The 24,287-nt window shown below is 35.4% G+C and overlaps 1 protein-coding gene across 2 annotated transcripts; it reads left to right on the top strand.

Moving 5' to 3' along the window:
• Positions 1 to 18,432, top strand: LOC112027212 (golgin candidate 1). 2 transcript variants are annotated; one of them, XM_024059885.2, is made up of 21 exons: positions 1 to 351; positions 2,121 to 2,201; positions 2,650 to 2,696; positions 2,785 to 3,402; positions 3,518 to 3,580; positions 4,523 to 4,600; positions 4,714 to 4,917; positions 10,340 to 10,396; positions 10,538 to 10,612; positions 10,689 to 10,760; positions 11,006 to 11,068; positions 11,162 to 11,260; positions 12,780 to 12,851; positions 13,060 to 13,128; positions 15,715 to 15,762; positions 15,869 to 15,964; positions 16,153 to 16,229; positions 17,220 to 17,265; positions 17,391 to 17,489; positions 17,572 to 17,616; positions 17,930 to 18,432. In XM_024059885.2, the coding sequence occupies exons 1-21, from the start codon at positions 324 to 326 to the stop codon at positions 17,999 to 18,001; spliced, it is 2,109 nt and encodes a 702-aa protein (XP_023915653.2). In that variant the 5' UTR covers positions 1 to 323; the 3' UTR covers positions 18,002 to 18,432. The 2 variants fall into 2 exon arrangements, with proteins under 2 accessions (XP_023915653.2, XP_023915652.2); XM_024059884.2 differs by having other exon boundaries at positions 3 to 351; positions 12,774 to 12,851.
• The last annotated feature ends 5,855 nt before the right edge of the window (positions 18,433 to 24,287 follow it).

Below are 24,287 nucleotides of genomic sequence, written 5' to 3'. Positions count from 1 at the left end.
TCGTACGCACACAACACAACGCACGCAGACTTCTTAACTAACGACTGCCCTTCACAAAACGATCCGGTGCGCAAAAGCACAAGCAAAACGCAGATTCAGATTTATTTATTTATTTATTTTTAAATGACTTTTTGATTTGATTTAAAAAAATAAAAAAAAAATTTCATCGACATCTTCTAATCTATTTATCTATCAGAGCCAAAACCAAAAAAACAAAAAAGCATTTCATTTAAAAATTTGAAGTGTGGGGGAGTATGGTTGGGCTCTCCGTCTCCGACTGGTTGATGGAATAGGGCGCAATTCTATCGGATCCGAAATTCAAAATGGATTCGTGGCTCAAAAAAGCAGAAGGTGTGGATCTTTGTTCTTTCTTTCTCATTTTGCTCTGCTTCTGCTGCTTCTTCTATTTGTGTTTTAGGTTTGATCCCAGCGTTATTAATTTTTTGTTTATCAACAAAACCTTAATTTTGAATTTGTAGTGAAGTTGATGCATTGGAATTGAATGAGAATGAAAATAGTTTTCGCTTGGCGGCATTTTTTTTTTTTTTTTTTACTTGGGGCATGGAATGTGTGAGGAGTATTCTAATGGAATCTGTTTAGCTCAATTTTTTCTTCAAGGTGTGGCTGTTTTAGGGTTTGCTTCATTGCACAATTTCCTATTGGAATGTTATAAAGAAACTTATTGTTCAGATATGGTTTAATTTAAATGGAAAGAAGTGCGCGGCTTTGGAATTGGAATGGGTGTGATCTTAATCGTGAATTGTTGATGGGTACGCTTTGTTTTGTTTTCGATTGGTGTCAAGGATTTTTTAAGACCTATGTTGGGATCAGTTTTGGAAGAGCACCTGATTATAATCTCTTGGGCGTTGGCTAAGAGACTTGAACTCAGGACCTCATGGATCACACTAAACCAATCCCCTGAGGTTGCAATTCAAGAAAATTCAAATTTTGGTTTTCTTGGGAGGTTTTTCTTGTTTCTTTGTCCAATATCGATGAGAAAAGGAGAGATGACATTGGTCAGTTCTTATATTGATTTGAAGTGTTTGGTAGATGAAAATAATGGATAGGATACTTTAAATGCTTTGTTGTTCTTGTGATGGAAATAGTGCCAAATAATCAGAAGTGATGTTGCAGCTCTCTGAAGGAAAATGTGGCTTGGGGATATCACTTCAGCTTTCTTTAATTAGTAAAAAGAAAATGTACACATTGAAGTAACCGATTTCATTGATCTAATTTTATCACAAGCTGATTCTTTATAAGAAGCTTACCTATTTTAATATATTAGTAGAATAACTTATGGAAGTTAATATCTCGTGGCCTTCCGCAATATGACTTTGTATCACAAAAACAAAAGAGGTTGATTTTTACTTGTGTTTAAGGGTGACCACGGGTTCGGGTGAGTTAGGGGGCAAACCGTCATCTGACCTGATCACTCTCGGGTGCAGAAGTTTCAAACAGTCGCCAACCGAAAGGGGTTGGATTGTCGACTGAGATTCCTCTTCAAGTTGGCAGTCGGATTGCTTGGCTTCATTGGGTTGTGGGTGAGTGCTTGCTGAAGGACGGACAATGAGCAAGCAATAGCAACAAGAAGGCCATATCTGATGTGGGGAAGACAATAGTAAGCTGGGGCAATGCTGCTGAGGGATGTGGTGGGTGAGGCAGGCAAGGCCAGCAGGGGGGGGGGGGGGGGGGTGTTGGGTAAGTTCAATGAGGGGTGATGAGGGCAACTAGGGTTAAGGGATGACAGTGAAGGAAGTGGGTTCAGGCAGACTGAGACTAGTCAGGTTTGGGGATGCAAAACCCAATTCCGCTATATTAGTTCGGTCTAAATCAGATGAGTTGAGTCGGGTTATCTGTTTTCTGCCCACCCCTACTTGTGTTTATTATCACCATTCTAAAATTTTTTACTTCAAATATAGTGTCAGTAAATAATTTTTCTTTGCATTTATTATATCCACGTATAAAAGCTTTACATAATTTTTTTTTTTCTAGTTCTTGCACTTTTGATTTTTAAAAGTACGTATTGTATGATTGAGTTGCCAAACATACAGAATGATAAATAAACCTATGTAATAAATTAATCAGTTGTTTAAAAATTTGAAACTTTTGCTTTTGGTTAGGCTTTTTGGAAGTTGTAGATCGAGGAGCAAAGCGGGTTGTCAGCGAATTTTCTGATGAGCAAGCTGATTTGCAATCCACAGGTGTAGATCTTAAGTCTCTTGGCATCCTTTACATTTAATTATGCACTAAGCCACTGATTTATAGGACCAGAGGTGTTAAACTAGACTTTGAACCTTCATTCATGGCTTTATCAATTCATGGTATCTTTAATTCTATTTAACTATGGTTTTTGAGTAGAGGCTAGGATTGATGTTTGCTTCCTGAGGAAACTCTCCTGTTTCCACAAGAATTGGAATGCCTGTGGGATCCATGTTTCTGGAATTTTTTAGATGAAGAAGCAAACTAATAGGATTCCATATTCCAGGAAAGTTAGGCTTACTAGCTTGTATCCATAGTGACAAATAAGCCCTAAATGACCTCCATAAAAAATTAAAGTGGTATAGTGATGGCTATAACTGGTATTGACTTTCTTGCATGAAAATTCTGGTGCTTATTCCCATTTTTGTTTTCCTTTTCTGAACTGTTAAGTTGCTAATGGGCAAGGATCTCAAGCCAAGAGAAAGTCAAAGACAAAGGTACTTGCGAGCATACCTGTAGCCATAAGTAGTTCTTATTGATATATTCTAGTCAAATAACTCTTCTTTTCACATGTTGATTTTGCAGGCTCAAAAGAGAGTCCCTGTGAATGAATCTGTTACTTTGCAGGAGCAAACTAGTACAGTAACATCCCTAGTAGATGTGACACCTGAAAATGATAGGGCTTCTCAATTAATTGAAAATGAAAGGACTCCTACTAAGTCTGTTGCCCAAACAAACGATGGCCAGCAGCATAGTATCAACAAAGATTCCCCCATGGTAGGCATTCCTTTAACAGAAACATTGGCAAATGATGTGGTTAAAAATGATGCTGATGATATGGAAGTCCTCTCAACTGTTGCTGATGTGGAAGCTGTCCCCTTACATTCAAATTCTGAGCTTGTCAATGAGAATACTTCAGATGTTCACAAAGAACAACCTCCTTTATCCTTACCTGCCAATGGAGTTAACATTGTTGATGAAGATGAACCAATTGATGCTGGCCAAAGTAAATCTGGAGACACAGATGATACTGGGAACATTGACCAAGAGAGATCTCAATCTGTATCTACTGATTCTCCCAGTAACAGTGAAACCCAATTGAAGGATGCTGATGTCAAGGTTGAACCTCTTATCTATCAAAACAGGCAACAGGGGACTAAAGCTGATGGTTCTCCCATGAAAGTACAGGACCCACTTGATGAGGTAAAGTAATTAGTGCAGGGAAGACTGTACTGCACCATATTTGTTCAAGCTTTGTATCATCTTACCTGCTTGCATTTAGAGATTGTGTTGACTAGTTCCTTTAGTCCATGTGCAGGCTCAGGGACTGCTTAAAACTACAGTTTCCACTGGTCAGTCTAAAGAGGCAAGACTAGCTCGGGTAAGCTCTTTAAATTCCCTTTATTTTTTAATATTTGCATTTTGCAGATGTATACTATAATCAGATTGGTTTATCTTGGGACCTCTTTGGTCTACCTTTTTTCTATGAATTATATTATGCTGATGAAAAATGAATTGCCTATTTCTAAAATTTAATGCTGGCATCTGGTGGCTAAAAGTATGGTCTTTGCCATATTTTTCAAAAAAATAAAAAAGTATGTTATTCTAACTGTTAATGGAACTAATGGAGCCTACATATTCAATAACCAGCAATTACCAATGGAATGTATTTTGTCCTGTTGTTAGGATACAATATTCATCAATAAATTTAAAATACTGGTGGCAACCATTTCTGTTGGTTACTGGTTCATCCATAACATGGCTTCATTCAATGCTATCCTTTCAAGGCCATCCGGCATATGAATATATGTTTATATGGGCACTTATTTCTAAGGAATGAGAATAAAAGAATATTGAGAATAAGTTGTGTACTAGAGGATCAAAAATTTATGCAAGTCATGTTTATTAGTATAGACCTCTTTAGCAGGTTAGATACAAATCAAAATATAGTCATCTGTTTGCTTTTATAATGTCTAGTGCAAATCAATGTGGGTTCCACCTGCATCCAGCCCCTAATTGGCCATGACCAAAGAAAAATTAATAGGATACAATTTTCATCTTATACATGATTGTTTTTCCCTTTTCTTCTATATTATAAAACAATCAGTTTGTTTAAACTATCTAGCCAAATGCAAACTGCTCTACCATTTTGATGTGCATACCTTTTAGCAACCAGTTGGTTGTCTGAGCGAACCATTCTCTTAAGATGGGATAAGCATGCTCTATATGTGATCTAGAGAGCAGTCCACCCCCACAGAAGAGTAAATTGATGGTCAGAATATCCTGTTTACATGCTTTTCTAATCTTTGTCAGAAATGTTCAGGTCTGTGCCGGACTTTCTTCCCGTCTTCAAGAATACAAAAGTGAGAATGCACAGCTAGAGGAGCTTCTCATTGCAGAGGTAAAACAGCATTCCTGCCCATTTGAGGGTTGAACTTCCTGGTTTTTCTGTTATGATCTTGATATTATGCTACTGAAGGAGTGATCTTACTAGCTAAATTGCTTTCTTTACAGAGAGAGCTGAGTAAATCCTATGAGGCTCACATAAAGCAGCTACAGCAAGATTTGTCTGCAGCCAAAGGTGACGTGTCAAGAGTAGAGTCAAATATGGTTGAGGCCTTGGCAGCAAAGAACTCCGAAATTGAGGCACTTATCAGCTCTATGGATGCACTTAAGAAACAAGCTGCTTTGTCTGAAGGAAATCTAGCTTCATTGCAGGTTCAACAAACTCACTATATGTATGATCAGTCTTTTCTAGTGCGCTATGCCTAAAGTATATGTCTTCACCTGTCCTTTCATCACTCTTCATTTTCTACATTGATGTCGAATGTAAGCATTAGTTAATCTTAAGTTGAAACAGACTGGGTCAAAGAGTAGGAATGATTAAACATGAAAATATGGTGCTCTGGCTATACATATGTGGTTTATCCTACCTTCTAATGCAATGTTTGGTTGGGGGTGAAAAGGGAGAGGATGAAAAATGAGAGAAGGAAAAGGGAGAGGAAATATGAGTGAAAAGAGGGAGGAAAGAAATGGGGGTGGATGGAGGTTTCCACCTAGGCCCACCATTTTCTTTTACTTCCAAATTGGGAATAGAGGAAATAATTGGCATCAAGAAAAAAGTACAAAATTACCCTCACTTTTTTTTCCATCCTTCTACTTTTATTAATAAGGACATAATAGTAATTATTTCTCTATCCTTCCACTTTTCCATTCTCCCAACCAAACACGGCCTAAAACTCATCTTTCCCCACCATTTTCTTTTACTTCCAAATTGGGAATAAAAGAGGAAATAATTGGCATCGAGATAAAAGTACAAAATTACCCTCACTTTTTTTTCCATCCTTCTACTTTTATTAGTAAGGACATAATAGTAATTATTTCTCTATCCTTCCACTTTTCCATTCTCCTAACCAAACACTGCCTAAAACTCATCTTTCTCAATTTACTCTGTCATTAGTATTTAAAGAACATATTCTCTTAAAGTTTTAGCCAAAATAAGGCCCTTTAAAATCGCAGAGTAGTTTGCTTGCACAAATGGTGTGTGTCAGACCATTTATTAAGTCTAGGACTAAGGATGAGCAGAAGGCTTTTTTAAATTTTGGAAGGAAGCACAAGAATGTGCATGGATGTTGAAGCTATTGATGAAGATTTTAGTTGCATGTGTTGTGATGCCATCTGTACATGGGTAACAGGTTGTATATCCTGTTGCTGGGCGAAGGATCTACTCCACATTTGCATCACAAAAGAGGATTGTGTCATCTGCAAACAAGAGATGTGAAACACTTTACCCACCACGAGCCTACCATCAACCTTGAAACCCCGAAGTAATCCAGCTCCCTCCACTCTTCAATATCCTATTGAAAACCTCCATCATAATCTTTGTTTTTTTATAAGTAAGAAAGATGTATATTCAAAAGGCTATTTTATGCATGAAAAACATAAAGCAAACCAAAATTTACAAATAAAAGAAAGAAACAAAGAAGAAAAGGGAAAAAAAAAATTAATTGCAAAAGAGGAGAGAACAAAGGAATGAAGGGAGAGAATCAGTAGATGTGAGTCCCCATGCCTGAGACCATTCGAATAGAGATCCACTAAAAGCAGCAAGCAACTAATCTCCAGAGCTATCCAAGCCCTCAAAAGTTTGCCTATTGCGCTCCTTCCACAAATACCACAATAAGCACAACAGAATTAAATTCTAAATGTAAGACCAATGCTTCCCCAACTAATTCCACCAACCAAAAAGCAAATTCGGAACTGTTCTTGATTAGACCCACGAAATCCCAAAAGATTTAAAAACCAAACTCCATAACAGGTGAGCCTTCTCACAATGAAGCAGTAAATGATCTACAGTCTCCCCACAACGACGACACATAATGCACTAGTCAACAAAATCAAAACCCCTAAGTCTCAAATTGTCACCTGTAAGAATCTTATTCCAAGGTACGGTCCAAACGAAGAAGAAAACACGCCGAGGGGCCTTAACTTTCCAAATACCTTTCCAAGGAAAGATAGCAGATGAAGAACCTCGCAACTTATTGTAAAATGAACGGATGTCAAAATCTCCATTAGACTTCAACTTCCATCTCATCCAAACCCCAATATCTGTTGAAGGAATATTGGAGTCCAAGAGACGAAGAAAGTCATCCCCTGTACCCAACTTCCAATCATTAACATTTCAAAATAATCGAACATCTCAACTTCTCCTTTCCCCTACCCCTAACCTTGTCAAAGAAGACTCGACAGAGGCCTCCCTATCAGTGGCAATACCATATAGTCTTGGGAAAGCCGGTTGGAGAGGTTGATCCCCACACCACCCCCGTCTTGCCAAAATCTCACTCTATTCCCCATCCCAACAACAAATTGAGTCTTTTTGCTAAAATCCTCCCAACCCATACGGAAACTTCTCCATAAACCACACTCATGAACACCCCCTCCCAACTTAGAAGTCCATCCCCCCACTCTTCCCCAAATTTCGAAGCTACCATCCTCCTCCAAAGTTGAGTCTCCTCATTCCCAAACCTCCAAAGTCATTTCCCTAGTAAAGCTTTGTTAAATGTAGTTAATTTTTCTACTCCACTGTAAGTTGAGATGTTTGGGAATGAGGAGACTCATTAACTACATTTAACATTTAAATTGCACTCCACTGTAGTTAAATGTAGTTAATTTTCCCAAACCTCATGCATTGTGGAGTGCAATTTTCGAGGTATTCGGGATCCATTGGGTATTGCCGAAGACAGTTAGCTCTTTCCTCTTTGCTTGGAAAAACTGGTTTGGAAAGCATCTGTCAACCATATGGAATATGGTCCTAGCATGTTTAATGTGGCTGGTTTGGACGAAACGTAATACATGCATCTTTGAAGACAATAACCTTACATCTTTTAAAAGCTCTTCCCTTCGGTACTTTGTTTCAGTGGTCACGTGTTTGGGGTTTTACAAATTGTATTTCTATTTCTGAATTCTTACACTATTAGATTAAGTTTTTGAACTTGCTGTATTTTGTCTTGATCAGAATGTTCACCATCGTGAACAGGACGCTCAACATTTTTGAATAAAAGTTTTCTTACCATCAAAAAAAAAAAAAATAGTTAATTTCCTTATACCTAAACCACCATTGGCCATAGGCGCACACACTTTATCCCATCCTACCAAATGAGTCTTGTTATCACCCCACAAAAAGTCCCTTTGCAACTTTTTGATTCTGTTAGCCATATGAGGAGGAATAGTGAAAAGCAATATAAAATAAGTAGGAAGACTAGATAACGCATCCTTGAGCAGTGTCAATCTACCACATTTTAACAAATATAGCTTTTTCCACCCAACCAACTTTTGCTCAATTTTTCCCAGAATAGGATTCCAAATTGAAGTAGATTTATGAGAAGCCCCCAATGGCACGCCAAGATAAATCATAGGCAAAGTTCCAATTCTGTAGCCCAAAATCTCATCCAAAGCATGCACATTATTTACCTTTCTTATTGGAACCATTTCACTCTTCTGCACATTGACCTTCAAGCCTGTCACAGCCTGAAAACAACATCCGAACATGAAGGATTTGCTTCACATTTGCATCACAAAACATAATAGTATCATCTACAAACAGAAGATGTGAAACACATTTAGTATCATCTACAAACAGGAGATGTGAAACACATTCTCCACCACCCTGCCTAACATCAGCCTTGAAACCACAAAGAAAGCTAGCACCCTCCACCCTCTTCAACATCCTACTAAAAACCTCCATCATGGTAAAAAATGGCATTGGAGTTAGTGGGTCCTCTTGTCTCAATCTCCTAGAACTACCAAAAAAAAAATCAGCTGGAGAGCCATTGATCAATACAGAAAATTGAATTGTGGATATACAAGTTTGGATCCATTTACACCACTTCTCCCCCCAAAGTCCATTCAACAAATTCAGGAGAACCTCCCAATTCACATGATCATAAACTTTCTCAATATCGAGTTTACATATGACCCCTAAAATCCCACTCCACTCGACTATCAACACATTCATTCGCAATAAGAACTAAGTCAAGGATTTGTCTTTCGCCCACAAAGCTATTCTGAGATTCTGATATCAACTAATCTAAAACCACTCTTATACGATTTATCAAAACCTTAGCCAAGATTTTATACACTCCCCACCAAATTGATAGGCAGGAAATCTCTGATATTGGAGTCATCATTTTTTTTTTTTTTTTTTTGGAATTAAGGCAATGAAAGTAGCATTAAGAGATTTTTCAAATTTACAATGTTGATAAAACTCTTCGAAGACAGCTAAAATGTCTTTCTCCACTATTCTCCAGCAATGGTGATAAAAAGCCATAGAGAAACCATCCAAACCGGAGCTTTATCCCCTTCCACGTCTCTAACGACCTAAGGAATATCCTCTTTCTCAAACTTCCTTTCAAGCCAACCCCTCTCCATTCTCCCAATTTGGTGAAACTCTAAACCCTCCATGAAAGGTCTCCACCCCTCAGGCTCATGATACAAAGTTTTATAAAATTGTCCTACCTAAGCAACTACCTCGGACTCCTCCTCATACATCACCCCATCCGCCTGTAAGATACTTAGATGATTATGCGTTCTATGGGAATTAGCCAACTTGTGGAAAAACTTAGTATTATTATCTCCTTCTTTGATACATAACATCCTTGATTTTGTCTCCATGATATTTCTTCCAAAGAAAGAAGATGCTCCACTTTGGACCTCACATCAAACCTTTCACATTTCTCCGCATTAGAGGTTCCAGTCTCTCCTTCCTTAGCATCCAAAACTTTCAAGGCCTATTGCAATTCTTTCTTCTGACGACTAACATTACCAAACTCTAAATGGTTCCATTGAATAATGTCTTCTTTCAAGGCCTTCAACTTTTTGGTAAGCACAAAACTAGGTGTACCAGAGAAAGAATGTCGATTCCACCATGAGTGAACTCTATCTACAAACCTATCCATCTTTAACCACATGTTCTCAAACCTGAAAGGACTTTTCCTCCTCGCCGTACTGCCATCTGGATGGTGTTCCTCCCAATCATGAGAAACTAGCATTGCTCAATACCAACCAATTCATCCCACATGTGACCCCTATCACTATTTTCATTGGGGCCATAGACCCTTGAGCATACCCAAATAAAACCAGCTGCCACCCCTTGCCACTGAACCAAAACTGAGAAATTTCCCTCCATATCTTCCAACTTTTCCAAAACCCTTTTATCCCATATTATTGAATACAACCCCCCCCTCCCCCCCCTCCCCGCCGCGACAGTTTGATCCGCATTTAACACAACCCAATCCACATAAGGACAACTCCACAAGCTGCAAACCAGCTATCTATCCATACTGGCAAGCTTAGTTTCCTGTAAACAAACTATATCGCACTTCCACTGTCATAACAAATTTCTTACCACAAGACGTTTCTGAGGATTGGAATAATCCCACTGCTAATAGTTTTTCTAGTTAGGACAAGAGTAACCATGTGATTTACCTACTTCCATTTCCATCTATATTTCATTGTTTTACTCCTTTGACGTGCCCTGTATAATTTTCTTATTCCATAGGCAATATATGCAGGCTCTCACTTCTGCTGAATCTTAGGTTTTTTTTTTTTTTTTTTTTGGCTCTAACTCTTAGATTATTTTCATCAGGCAAACATGGAATCCATAATGAGAAATAGGGAACTGACGGAGACAAGGATGATGCAGGTAAGTTGGTTGGTTTTTTCTTGCATATAACATTTCCTATGTTTTGGATCCTTTGATGTTATCACATACTGTATCTTATCATGAGATTATTGAGTAGTGGGATTCTTTTCTGAGATTTGTAAGAATAAAATTCTTTTCCAGGCCATGCGGGAGGAGCTTGCTTCTGCAGAGCGGAGAGCAGAAGAAGAGCGTGCTGCGCATAATGCTACAAAAATGGTTTGTAGATGAATTAATTTACTAACTATTATGGATTGTTTTCTTGCAATGTGATAACCTATATCTGATGAAACAGGCTGCTATGGAAAGAGAAGTAGAATTAGAACATAGAGCTGTCGATGCATCCTCAGCCCTTGCAAGGATCCAGGTAATGTAAGCACTCATGATGCTTGTGACTGATTGCTTAACATGTTACATTTTGAAATAAATTTTGAGTAGTCGTCATCATCATCATCATCATCATCATTAAGTTTGGAGTTCCACAATAGTATGCATTTGTCATAAGTGGTTCATTTTACTTCCTTTTCTAATAGAAACTTAGAAGTATAGTCCTGTTATTTGACCATTATCTCCATCATATTTATTCATTTACCATAATTGCTTCATATTTAGAGAATAGCAGATGAGAGGACAGCAAAGGTGGCAGAGCTTGAGCAGAAGGTGGCACTGCTTGAGGTAGATTAAAAATTTTATCTCTTTTCTTCATAATGAAGGTTCTCTCTATGCCTGGTAAACTGTTTTAAATCTATAACCATTATATGCGATTAGGTTGAATGTGCATCATTAAATCAAGAACTGCAAGATATGGAAGCTCGTGTTCGCCGTGGACAAAAGAAGTCGCCTGAAGAAGCAAATCAAGTGATTCAGGTACTACAGCTAACTTTTCAGCCATACAGTATAGACTCCAGAGGGCTTCTTCTAATTAAGTTATAGTTTACAAATAATTCCTGATATGTAATCATTTACAGGGATCGAACAGTTTCTCTCTTATGACTTTTATAGTCTGATAACTGACCAATAATTCCTAATTTTCAAATAAACATGCTTGAATTACTAATATGTTTACTCCTTGTGTGTGTTTGTGTGGTCTTGAAGTACTAATATGTTTACTCCTTGCATGTTTTTGTGTGGTCTTGAGGTACTAATATGTGTGTGTATGCTTGCACAAATATTGTTTCACAGTGGGCACCAATTTTCTCTAACTCAACTGGTGCCTTCTTTTCTTGGGTCGAGGATGGGGTCATGGGTTCAAGACCCATTGGGGGAAGTTATATATATATATATATATATAAGAAAAACAGTGGGCCTTTCAAAAATGTAGAAGTTACTCTCTCTTTGGGATGCTATCTTTTCTTTTTTGTCTTTTGGGTAATATTTTCAATGATTCATTAGGACAAAGAGATTGAAGAGGATCTGAATTATAGGGTAAGAGTACAGTGGATGAAGTGCATTAGGAATATCTTGTGATCGTAAAAAATACCTATTAAGTTAAATGAAAAATTTTATATGACTACTATAGGACTAGCTATATAACATTACCAAGGGAATACCTAAAATAAGATTAGTTGTTGTAAAAAAAGAATATGTCAATTAAGGAGGTACTAGAGAGTATGACTTCGAATAGAATAGAATGATATAAAGAATAAATGTGACCAACTTTGATTAGTTTGCTGAGGCTCCATAGCCGACCATAATTTTGTTGTTTCTATAAGACTAGTGCTCTAGTAAATATTGGGCCACTAAGAAGCAACATGTTCATAAATGAGTGTTGTTTATATGAGAATGTTAAGATGGATAAGTAGAAATACAAGGAAAAATAAGATTTGACATGAGAAAATTTGTTTAAAGATAGTTTTGATCATGTGTAGAGGAGAAAAATTAATGCATGAATGAGGAATAGTGAGTTTATTGAAGTTTAGGGAATGCAAAAAGTTAGGAAGATCTAATATAAAATTAGTAAAAATTGTAAAAAATGATTTGTCAATTGAGAAGGTAACATAGATTCTTATTTCGGATAGAATAGAATGACAGAAACGATTACATGTGGACCTTGATTAGTTTGTTAAGGATCCACAGTCGATCTCAAAATTTTGGGAGTACGGCTTGGTTATTTGCTGTTGTTGGGTAATATTTTCAATGGTTGATACATTTTAAATGTGAATATGGTTCATTCCCCGTAGGAAGACCTCTCCTGTTATTTTCAATGAAGCATTATGAAAATATCCAAAAGGAACACCTCTCCTGTCCAATAGTTTACTTATGAAAATATTCTGCTATTTAATTCAATGAGTTTTTCCTTTGGTGGCAGTAACAGGAATAGTTATTTATGGTAATTTGTTATAGGTATCCATCTAGTGACATTTGATTTTTAAATATCAAGATGCAGGCATGGCAGGAAGAAGTTGAACGTGCACGCCAAGGCCAGAGAGATGCTGAGAGCAAACTCTCTTCTTTGGAGGCAAGTTTCATTTGCTTTTTTCCTCACAATTCTTAACTCCGTTTAACTGACTCTTAACCTCATCTGAACTGTGGCCAGTTCCTTTTTCAACTTAGAATTCCTTTTTGCCTGATGATGTTCTTGTTTATATCTTGTAACTTTGCAGTGTAATTTTTGCTGGCCAGGTTAAGGCTTTGTTTGCTATTACTTTTTATATGTTTGTTCTCAGGCTGAAGTGCAAAAAACGAGAGTAGAAATGGCTGCAATGAAGAGAGATGCTGAGCATTATTCACGTCAGGTAACCTCTCTGATTGATCCCACTTTTTGCCTTGTAGATGATGTGAGCGGACCATGGTTTTTTATGTGTCAACTTGAATTAATCGAAGCTTGAAAAACCATGGGTGTTATAGTTCTTGTTTCAATGCACTTTAATTTGGACATAGATGCCTCAAAATTTTGTAAGGACATATAGACTTTATAAAAGCTTGTTGGCAAGGAAAGTTTGGGTGACATCATAATGGTGCTATTTAAATGGTTGTCCCTCATTGTTTGATTTGGTGCATTTGGCGGGAGAGAAATAAGTGGAGCTTTGAGGATTTTGAAAGGACAATTGCAGACATAAAACTTTTCTTCTTCAAAACTCTATTGTTGTCAGTTGTAGGCAGTCATTCAATATTTTTGGTTCATGCTTTGATGGATGTTTGTAATTTGTGTGTTTGATTGTACTTGTCCCTAGTGTACATTTCCTGTATACTTGGGTGACACTCTTTTGATATTTTAATAAATTTTTCATTACTTAACCAAAAAAAGCTTGTTAACTACTAGTGGTGGCTAAATGTACCCTTTATCATCTTGCTTTAGTTCTTGCAATGTTGACTTTTATGTCATGAGCCAGATGGCCTTTTCTTGCAGCTTTTACTAGGTCCTTGGAGCAACAAATATTGGTTTTGTTGCGTGTGGGAAGTCATGTCAGAATATATATATATATACAACTCTATTTTTAAATCCAAGCAATCTTACTTTTGTGATTTTACTTAGACAGGGTACCAGATAAATCTTGATTTGAATCGCTGTCTTTTCTTGGACTCAATTCTCTTTAGTTATCTGGGAGATGATACAAATAAAATAAAAAAAAAGCATGGGAGCTATAATTATAAACCACAATCGAATCTATGGTTCTATGACACTCATGAGCTGAAAGAGACCTAAATTGTCTTTATCCATTTCTGTATATCACATGGGAGGTTTCATGATTGACAGTGTAAAAGAATGCCTGGAAAAAAATCTGTCTACATTATAAAGCATGAAATGGTATAATTGAATGGTAAAGCACAATCAGGAAGAGAATTTGTAATAAAACATCTATTCTCAAAGCTTAGACATTGTGATTGAAATTTTTGCATCAAGTGGGTATTACATTTTTATAGAAAGAAAATTTTTTCATTCAGGTATGATTTTGAGTTTTATATGTACCAATTTGGCTTCTAAAATTACTGATGCTATACTGGAGCTTTGAGAAATGAGAACTTTTGTTTATGTCATTGCACTACCCTTTTACCATTTTTACTTTTGGGACATTTCTTAAGGGAGTGATTTATGTTTTCTATTATCTTTTCCCTTTTTGAAAAAAATTTAAAGTGATTTTCTATGGGTTGGAGTGAGTGAGGAATTCAAATTCCATTTAGTCAATTGGAATGTTTGTTGAACTTCAATTTGTGATGGCGGATTGGGGATCGAGAACCTAATGTTGTTAATCAGGTTTTGCTAGGAAAGTGGTTGTGGTGCTTTGGGATGGAAGAAAATGTGTTGCGGAGGGTGTTAGATTTAAAGTATGGCACTTGTTGGGAGAGTTGGTGTTCTAACGAGGTTACGGGCCATATGGTGTGTGGATTTGTGGAGGAATATTAGAAGTAGATGAGACTGTTTCTTGTGTTTTATCAGATATGTTGTTGGCAATAGTTCTAAAATTAGTCTTTGGCATGATCTATGGAATGGCGAGACTACTCTTAAGGAGAGGTATTATAATCTTTTCCTAATTGCTAGGGATAGAGATGCTAAGGTGGCAGATTTCTAGAGCATGGAAATAGTTTTTGTTTTTTTAATTGGAATCCTCTATTCACTCAAGTGGTGTGTGACTGCGAAATAGAATCTATGGCTCAATTATTGCATGACATATATGCCACAAAGATTCATCATGGGGAGGTAGATAAATTGGGATAGATCTGTTCAAAAAACAAGGCTTCCAAGTGAATAGCTACTACAAGGCATGGCAGAAGGAGAAAATTATTTTCCTTGGCAGAGAGCATTTGGAAAGTATGTACCCCCATGGATGTGGTGCATAACATTAGGTAGATGTGACTACGGATAATCTAAGGAAGTGATGATTATCATTATGAATTGGTGTTTTATGTGTAAAAGCCATGGAGACAATGTGGCTCATCCTTGTTTGCATTAAGCAGTGACTTGGGAAGTGTGGTCTTTGATTTTCTGTTTGTTTGGTGTTTCATGGGTAATGCCTTATTCACGTGGACTTGTTATGTCTTAAAGGGACATTTTGCTAAGAGAAGTGGTCAGAGAAGAAATGCATGTTTCTTCGAGGGGAAAGAGCTACTCTTGATGAAGTTGGAGGTCTTATTTTTGAATACCTTCTAAAAATAAACCTTGACCTCTCATACTTTTTGTACTACAGACTCTCTAGAGTTTTTGTACTCGTTGAGTTTTTGTTAACCTTTATTGTCTTTTTCTTTTTATTTTTTGCTTGGAATTTTCCTTTGTTTACTTCCTGTGTACTAGGGTTGTGTCCCTTTTGTGCTTTTTCTTTAATTGAATTTTATTACTTTTTTTTTTTTTTTTTAATTGGTTGATAAAAACTGTCCTTGAACAGGAGCACATGGAACTAGAGAAGCGCTACCGTGAACTAACTGATCTGCTGGTAACTTGAGCTCAGAATTGTAGTCCCCTAATTTGGTTATTAGATGATTTTACATATCCAATCTTATTTTGAGTTTTTTTTTGTCTAAATTTTATCTATTATTCAGTACTACAAACAAACACAGTTGGAAGCCATGGCTAGTGAAAAAGCTGCAGCAGAGTTTCAATTGGAGAAGGAATTAAAGCGTCTTCAAGAAGCACAGGTATGACGCTTGCTGCTTTGCTTCTTGATTCATATTCATTTATATTACGGAGTTCAATCACTGGTTTTTTTAGTATGTTTTGGTCCCAATGGGAGGGGGAATGGGAGGTTTGAAATATCAATCACTGTATATCTGATTATTTCAGTTGTCATTGGTTTTGCTTATGATTTTGATGTTATATTGAACAGGTAGAGGCCGATAGAAATAAAGTGTCCCGCCGGGCATCAACATCTTGGGAAGAAGACACTGAAATGAAAGCACTTGAGTATGTTGATTGTTTTGTGATCATTATTGGGCATTTATATATGCCTTTCTCTGCTGCTTTTGCCTTGTCAATAGCAGAGCATATTGAGATATGTTGTCTTCATCAGTTTTAAAGTTGTCATATTAGCTTTTCCTAACCAGACCTGAATTTTTTGTGTGAAGTTTAATTGTTATCTCTGAATGTGATTAACATATGGTCTACTCAAAGTTGTTCTAGAGCTTTTACATGTCATAGATATTGATTACTGTGGACATATCATATTGAGGAGATGAATTTTGCACAAACCTCAAGGATTTCAAGTTTGAAGAGTAAAACCTTGAATTCTTTTCATAGGTGTAATAATGTATTCTTTACAGTTTGTCCTATAAAAAAAAGTATTCTTTACAGTTTGTGTATTTACCCTGTGTTCATGAGGTTTTCCCTCTTTATCGATCAAAATTATTACTTGTCCCAAAAAAAAAAATTTCTTGGAAGCATATTAATCATGTGAATTGGCGTTACTGATAATTGAATAATGAGCAAAGAATAGGGAGAACTTGTGGATTCCTCTTTATTAGAGTTGGTCTGGAAGCAATTTGTGAGTTGGTGGTAGTGATTTGTTCCAAACTGATGAGTTATTGGGTAGGCAGATAATCTGATAAAAACGTAGTCGGTCATCACTTGTTTGGTTGAAAGTCATAGTGGTTTAATGCTTCTTATTTACTGAATTTATTATTATTCCATGACTAAACTAAGGAAATGGAGGTCTTTCTAGGAAGCACTATGACAACTAAATTTCTTGGCAGCAATGCCTCATTTTGTTCAGACTTCTCTACTTATGCTAGCTCCGACTTTTGGCGTAAAAGTTTTTTCTTGAATTTTTCTGGTATTTTATTGATTGGCTTTGTACATATGCTAGTGTCTCTATATGAATGTGTGAGCAGCAATTTTGTCTTGATTTACAATTTTTCTATCATACTTGATTATTTTCTTATAAAGTAATAACTACAGGCCTCTCCCCCTTTATCACCGCCACATGGTTGGGGCAAGCATACAGGTATTTGTACCTCTGCTCTCATATCTCACACCATTCTTGCCCTCCCTTTCTTTAGTTTTGGCTCCGTTATTAACTTTTATTTTTCTTTTTTTTGGATAATTGACTGTTAAACTTACATTGTACAGTTGCAGAAGGCAGCAAAACTATTAGATACAGGAGCTGTCAGAGCCACAAGATTTCTCTGGCGGTACCCGACAGCTCGAGTTATCCTGCTTTTTTATTTGGTAAGAACAGTTCAAATTGGATTAATTTTGAAGATTACGGAAGGATTTGAATTGTTTGATAACTATAAGAAATCATCTTCAGGTATTTGTACATCTCTTCTTGATGTATCTGTTGCATCGGCTTCAGGTATGTATTTTTGGTAATTTGTGCAGATGTTGTAAGTATGCATTCAGCCAGGATACTTATTGGAATCTTAATATGTACACACACACACTGTTATAAACTCAATCTCATGATGAGAGAAAAAAAAAATGGAATCAGTGTCTTCCAGAAGTGATGCACCCTCTTGTGCCCTATATAATTTTGCTTCATATGTATGTGTTGCTGTCAAAATCAAAACTAGGGTTTACCCCACCCCATGCCTCGCTCACTGAGTCCCTCATGACTTGAAAGAAAGCTATATTTGTCTAAGCATTGATGTGTTTTTTGCAATGTTTAGGCACAGGCAGACAATTTTACTGCTAGAGAAGTTGCAGAATCTATGGGACTTTCAAACCCTACCTTACCATGATTGGTCAGCTGCACCAATTGGAAAGTTGGTGCAAAGGGTTTCGAAGGCCTCGTTTATTTTTGCAAGGGTGCATCTCTTCTAATTCTGGACAAGCATGGAATTGCTTGAGAATGAAGCAACGGGATACAAACATATATAAAATGAAGGTGAAATTTTGTCAGTCTATTTTTCATGTTATACAATTATTTGAGGAAATAGTTGATCCAGGAGAAACTGCTGCTAGTTGGAATTAGAACACTGGATTCGGGTGAAGGTTGACAGTTGGCTGCATCTCTTCACGGGCTTGGATCAGCATGCAATTGTTGATATGTCACTTATTACATGTTTTTGTGATTGATTTGTAATCCTTTGACGCTGAAATAATAGTCAAAGTGAAGTCACCATGTAGATTCAGATTTCTGCTCTGAATATGAATTTTTCCTTCCTCTTCCCTTTTTTTTTTTTTCTTTTTTTTCAGTCGTGATGCTATTTGTAGTTTTTATGACCAAATGATTTCACTTGTTAACGTCCGCAAGCTTTTAGCTTCCGGCCTTTTGCTTAAACCTTTTTTTTTGGTCTCACGTTAAACAAATAAACAAATAAGGTTTAAAGTCCAAATGCACCCTTAAATTTTAAGAGGGATTTTGAATTTTACACTTTAAAATTTCAAATTTTGGATTTTACTGCATGAAGTTATATTTCGTTTACATCAGCAATCCTTCTATTCTTTTCTTTCGTTAAGGACCACATAATCACCATGCATGTTTAGTTTATCCAATAAAATAATGTAACGTCATTTTTGTAGCTTAGAAGAACAGAAAATATAAACGGATGGGCTGCTGATACAAACTTAGTAGAATTTCAAGGGATAAAATCCAAAATTTGAATCTTCAAGGTGTAAAATCCAAAGATCTCGAAATTTTAAGGGTACAATTTGCACTTTAGCCAATGAATAAACTAGTATTTTTGAAAATAAACAAATTAACCAAGCTCGTTAAGTAGATTTGTGCCATCCCACCCATGGTTCTTAGTATCTCAACTGGGATTTTACAATCCTATTTCTCTAAAACGTACTAGATCTCACTATAATCTCTACTATAGTGAAATTCGTGTGGGACCCTGATTCAGAACTTATAGGATCCTGATCCCATAGAGATACTAAAGATCATATGCTATGAAGGAAAAGTCAAATTTTTTTGCTTATTTTGGGTCTCCAAATGAAGTCCAAAGGCCTCAAACAGATAAAAAAAAATGTAATAAATGGATCAGCCTAATGGCCTTAGCCTAATTTGATTTAAAAAAATAAAAAACATTTATAAAAATATAAACAAAATTATAGAAGACAAAAGAGAAACTAGACTATTAAAGAGTAGAAGGTGAGTGTGAGAAGCTAAAAAATCCAATGGTGATGCCACTGTGATAGAGACCATCAATGACAAAGGTGTTTTCTTTTTTTTAATTATTATTTTTTATTTTTATAACTCCGCCAACAATGACAAGAATGTTGTTTATAAGTATCAACCATACTTTGAGGAACTATCCAAGATAACCAAAACTTTGGTTTTGATGATTGAATGTGTTTGAGGTGTTGTTTGAAGCATTGTTGTTTTTTTGTTGTTTATGTGAGACATTAAGTATTGACATTGGTAATTGCTTTGAGTTGTTTATGTGAGACATTATGGGTCCGTTTGGGATCCGCTTATTTTGTTGAAACTGAAAGCATTTGTTGAAAGTACTGTAGATAAAGATAAAAGTTAGCTGAAATAATAGAGTGTGACTCATGAATAGTACCCAAAAGTGCAGTGGGGCCCATGAATAGTAGTAAAAATAAGCTGAATAATAAAATAAGTTGGAAAAAATAATATTTGCCAAACGGATGTATGCTTTGAGTTACTTAAAACTTGGTATTTATGAGTTGTAACTTTCGAATTTTAAACTTTGTTTATGTGTTTATAATTTGGTATTTTGCTTTTTATTAGTAATTTCACTAATTTATACAAAAAAATTCAATTTTTCTTTAATATATATTAGGAATAATAATTATAAGCATTTTTAATTGGTGTTGATACCCATTTTTGCGACACATTTTGTACGAGCCCGATTCAACCAAGCCCGACTTCCTTGTGGGCTTAATTTATGTATTATATTATATTTTATTATTTTAAGCATAACCTGAACCTATGCGATTTATTGGGGAAATTGAGGAAATATGGTTTGGAGGGTATGGGTTGGTTTTTTTTTTACCTTTTGCATAAGCCCAATGCATGCATGCTACCAAGTGGGCAAGAGATACTGGTTGCACCTCAGGCTCGTGGAGGAGGTCTTGTACCTGAAATTTCCACCTCAAAAGAGTTTTCATGCTCTAGCTGACTATGGCCCAACTTTTCTGCTCTATTATCTTTTTGTCTAAAATACATAGCTGACCCTAAGTGGCTAGTCTTGTCTGCTACAACAACCAAATGCAGACTCCAAGGGCTTGTCATGTCTAGGAAACATTAGCCCATGAATTTAGGCCACTCCATTTCCCAAATTATGCAAAAAGCATGCAAACCCTCTTACCTAATTAAAACAAATCTGACCATAACCTCTTTGATTGATACATTGGAGTTCAAAGCCTCTTCTATTGACATAAATCTAGTCATTTAGAGCACCCCAAACTCAATACAAAAGGCCCCAGTTAGATTCAAAATGAACCAACTACATTTTCCCCACACAGCTGAAACTTGAGACCAAAAGCCTATTCAGCCAGCTAACATCCTTACAATTCTAGAGTTTGGGGGTGGAAATATGGGTACAAGGGAACCTTCCCTCTCTTCCTCACAACCTTTCTCAATTTCCTTTTTTTGCTGACAGTGGGTCGAAGTTTCGAACCTGTGTGCTTTTTTTTTTTTTTTTTTTTTTTTTGTATTTCAATTACAACATTTTGATTTTTCTCTTGTTAAAGTAATATTAGCCTTTTGTTCATTATACATTTGGAATTTTGGGCTTGACTCTCCACAAATAAACACTTCTAAAGAACCAAAGGGAAGATTTAGGGTGTTCTCACATTTTCGGCCCTTGTCCCAAAAATGTCCCTGACAATTGGAAAGTAGGATCTTATGATCTTAGTGTCGATCCTACGATCCGATTCCCAAACCCTCTCACCTATCTTGTGTAGGATTTTGATTTTGATAGCTTGATCCCACCCCACATTGAATGGCCCATATAAAAAAAGGTCCAAGATGGTTTTAGAAATTAGAATAAAATACTTAATGGTTTCTAAGTCAATTTCATAATTGAATTTTTAAAATTTTGTTCTTGGTAAAATGTGTTATTTGAATTTTCTAACGGTATTAATATTTAAATAGATATTGAATTAATATTGTGTAATAGTCTTGGAGGGTCGTGGAGATGTTTTTACACTAAGTTCTTCAGTTTTTCTCTTCGATAATGCATTGTGTGTTATCTTTGGTTTGATATTCTTTTCCCTACTACCCTTTACATTATAGAATTGCATATCTATGTTCATCCATGCAATTGTTGAATGTTTCGGTTAATTAATTGGTTAATTATGTATATTCCACTTTAATTGTGTTTAGCCTAAAATTAATCTAGCCGTAATTAAAATTTGGAGGTTTTAATTAGCTTAAGTAATTATACTAGTGAGCTTTCAATAACAATGGAAAAAAACATTTAATTGAATGTGGACTTGCTAAAGAAGGAGAATGCCAACTTAGTCATGATCTAATTTGGTTCAAATGTAAACTTATATTAAGCAAAGAAATTCAACTTTTGATAATACCACATTTCTTATGAAATATATGAAAAGGGAAAACACTATAATTGTCTAAAGACTAATATTTACACATTTACAAATATTAATAAAAAATCAGTGTAGAGCATGGTTCAACCATCGGTTATAACTTAATATCACGAGTCATATAATTATGTGACATAACCTATTTCTTTTATTATGAAAACTAGGATTCAAATCCTTCGCCAAAAGGAGACAAAAAAATTTACAACTTTAAATCTTCATAGCTTATTATGATCAAATTTGTGGGCAAAATGGGTAAATATTTTTTTTCATTTTCTTGTATTTCAATTACAACATTTTGATTTTTCTCTTGTTAAAGTAATATTAGCCTTTTGTTCATTATACATTTGGAATTTTGGGCTTGACTCTCCACAAATAAACACTTCTAAAGAACCAAAGGGAAGATTTAGGGTGTTCTCACATTTTCGGCCCTTGTCCCAAAAATGTCCCTGACAATTGGAAAGTAGGATCTTATGATCTTAGTGTCGATCCTACGATCCGATTCCCAAACCCTCTCACCTATCTTGTGTAGGATTTTGATTTTGATAGCTTGATCCCACCCCACATTGAATGGCCCATATAAAAAAAGGTCCAAGATGGTTTTAGAAATTAGAATAAAATACTTAATGGTTTCTAAGTCAATTTCATAATTGAATTTTTAAAATTTTGTTCTTGGTAAAATGTGTTATTTGAATTTTCTAACGGTATTAATATTTAAATAGATATTGAATTAATATTGTGTAATAGTCTTGGAGGGTCGTGGAGATGTTTTTACACTAAGTTCTTCAGTTTTTCTCTTCGATAATGCATTGTGTGTTATCTTTGGTTTGATATTCTTTTCCCTACTACCCTTTACATTATAGAATTGCATATCTATGTTCATCCATGCAATTGTTGAATGTTTCGGTTAATTAATTGGTTAATTATGTATATTCCACTTTAATTGTGTTTAGCCTAAAATTAATCTAGCCGTAATTAAAATTTGGAGGTTTTAATTAGCTTAAGTAATTATACTAGTGAGCTTTCAATAACAATGGAAAAAAGCATTTAATTGAATGTGGACTTGCTAAAGAAGGAGAATGCCAACTTAGTCATGATCTAATTTGGTTCAAATGTAAACTTATATTAAGCAAAGAAATTCAACTTTTGATAATACCACATTTCTTATGAAATATATGAAAAGGGAAAACACTATAATTGTCTAAAGACTAATATTTACACATTTACAAATATTAATAAAAAATCAGTGTAGAGCATGGTTCAACCATCGGTTATAACTTAATATCACGAGTCATATAATTATGTGACATAACCTATTTCTTTTATTATGAAAACTAGGATTCAAATCCTTCGCCAAAAGGAGACAAAAAAATTTACAACTTTAAATCTTCATAGCTTATTATGATCAAATTTGTGGGCAAAATGGGTAAATATCCTTAATTTTAAAACTATGTAGCAAAATACCAATTTTTCCAAACTATTTAACAAAATGTCCTTATTTTTGGAACTCAATATCTTCAAAATCAAGTTTAAAAATAGTGACATTTTGCTAAATAGTTTGGAAAGAGGGGTATCTTGGTATGTAGCTTTAAAATCAAGGTAGTTACTTATTTTGCTCCAAATTTGTGTTCTCAAAGGGTTCATGGTCAGTTTACTTAAGAATTTACACTTTGTTTAGCAAGGAGATAAGAGAAAGGAGGAGCCCACATTTTGCAATCTGCCCAATTTGGGCGGATTTGGAGAGAAACAAAGGAATAAAGTTTTTTATGGTTATATAAGAGATATAAGGTTCAATTTTCGTTTACTCTAATAACTGATTAGTGTCTTTTTTTTTTTTTTTGAGAATCAACTGATTAGTGTCTTAATTTGATGATAAAGAGCTATTATCATGAGCGGACACTATAGGTTGAAACTCTCTTTCAAAAAAATAATAGACCCTACATACTTCATTTATTTTGAACCAATTTTACATTTTTGCCCACAATTTTCATCCATCTTTGATATTTATGTGGGCATAAAAGTAAAATTACATATTTCTTTTCTCTTTCCCTCTTTATTTTCAAACATATAGGAGAGGATTGTTTTCTTTCATATTCTCTCTCATTTCATTTCCTTTGCCTATTTCTTTTCTTTTCTTTTCTCTTCTCTCGTTTGCAACTAAACAAAGGGTTAAAGCTGTACAAAACTTAATAAGGAAGCAAAGTAACGGCAATCAATCATCAGAAAAGGCATGGTACTGAAAAACGTTCTTTACCGATGGAATCTCAATTTTAGTGACTTTGTCTGGACAAACTTTATGCTAGAATCTAAAATGCACCTACCCACGATCCAAAGCACAGGAGCCTAATATAAAAAAAATGTACAATTTTTTTAACGTTTTGCTCTTTATCTTTTTTTTTTTTTTTTGATAGATTGCTCTTTATCTTTTGTTCATTATTTGTAGTACTTTTGTGACGTTAAAATTTATTTAAAAAACGCTTTGATATCTCTGATTTTGAGTGACGTGACTTC

This window comes from Quercus suber, unplaced genomic scaffold (assembly GCF_002906115.3).
Source record: "Quercus suber isolate HL8 unplaced genomic scaffold, Cork oak 2.0 scaffold_170, whole genome shotgun sequence".
Taxonomy (NCBI): Eukaryota; Viridiplantae; Streptophyta; class Magnoliopsida; order Fagales; family Fagaceae; genus Quercus; species Quercus suber.
The sequence above is the reverse complement of the archived record's forward strand: the minus strand, read 5'-3'. Positions and strand labels throughout refer to the sequence as shown.

Bases quoted from the DNA above. Each gene is read 5' to 3' on its own strand.
- LOC112027212 (XM_024059884.2), top strand. From the start codon at position 324: ATGGATTCGTGGCTCAAAAAAGCAGAAG. The intron at 4,918-10,339 runs GTTCAACAAACT...TATTTTCATCAG, and splicing joins GAAATCTAGCTTCATTGCAG to GCAAACATGGAATCCATAAT. The intron at 15,965-16,152 runs GTATGACGCTTG...TATATTGAACAG, and splicing joins AGCGTCTTCAAGAAGCACAG to GTAGAGGCCGATAGAAATAA.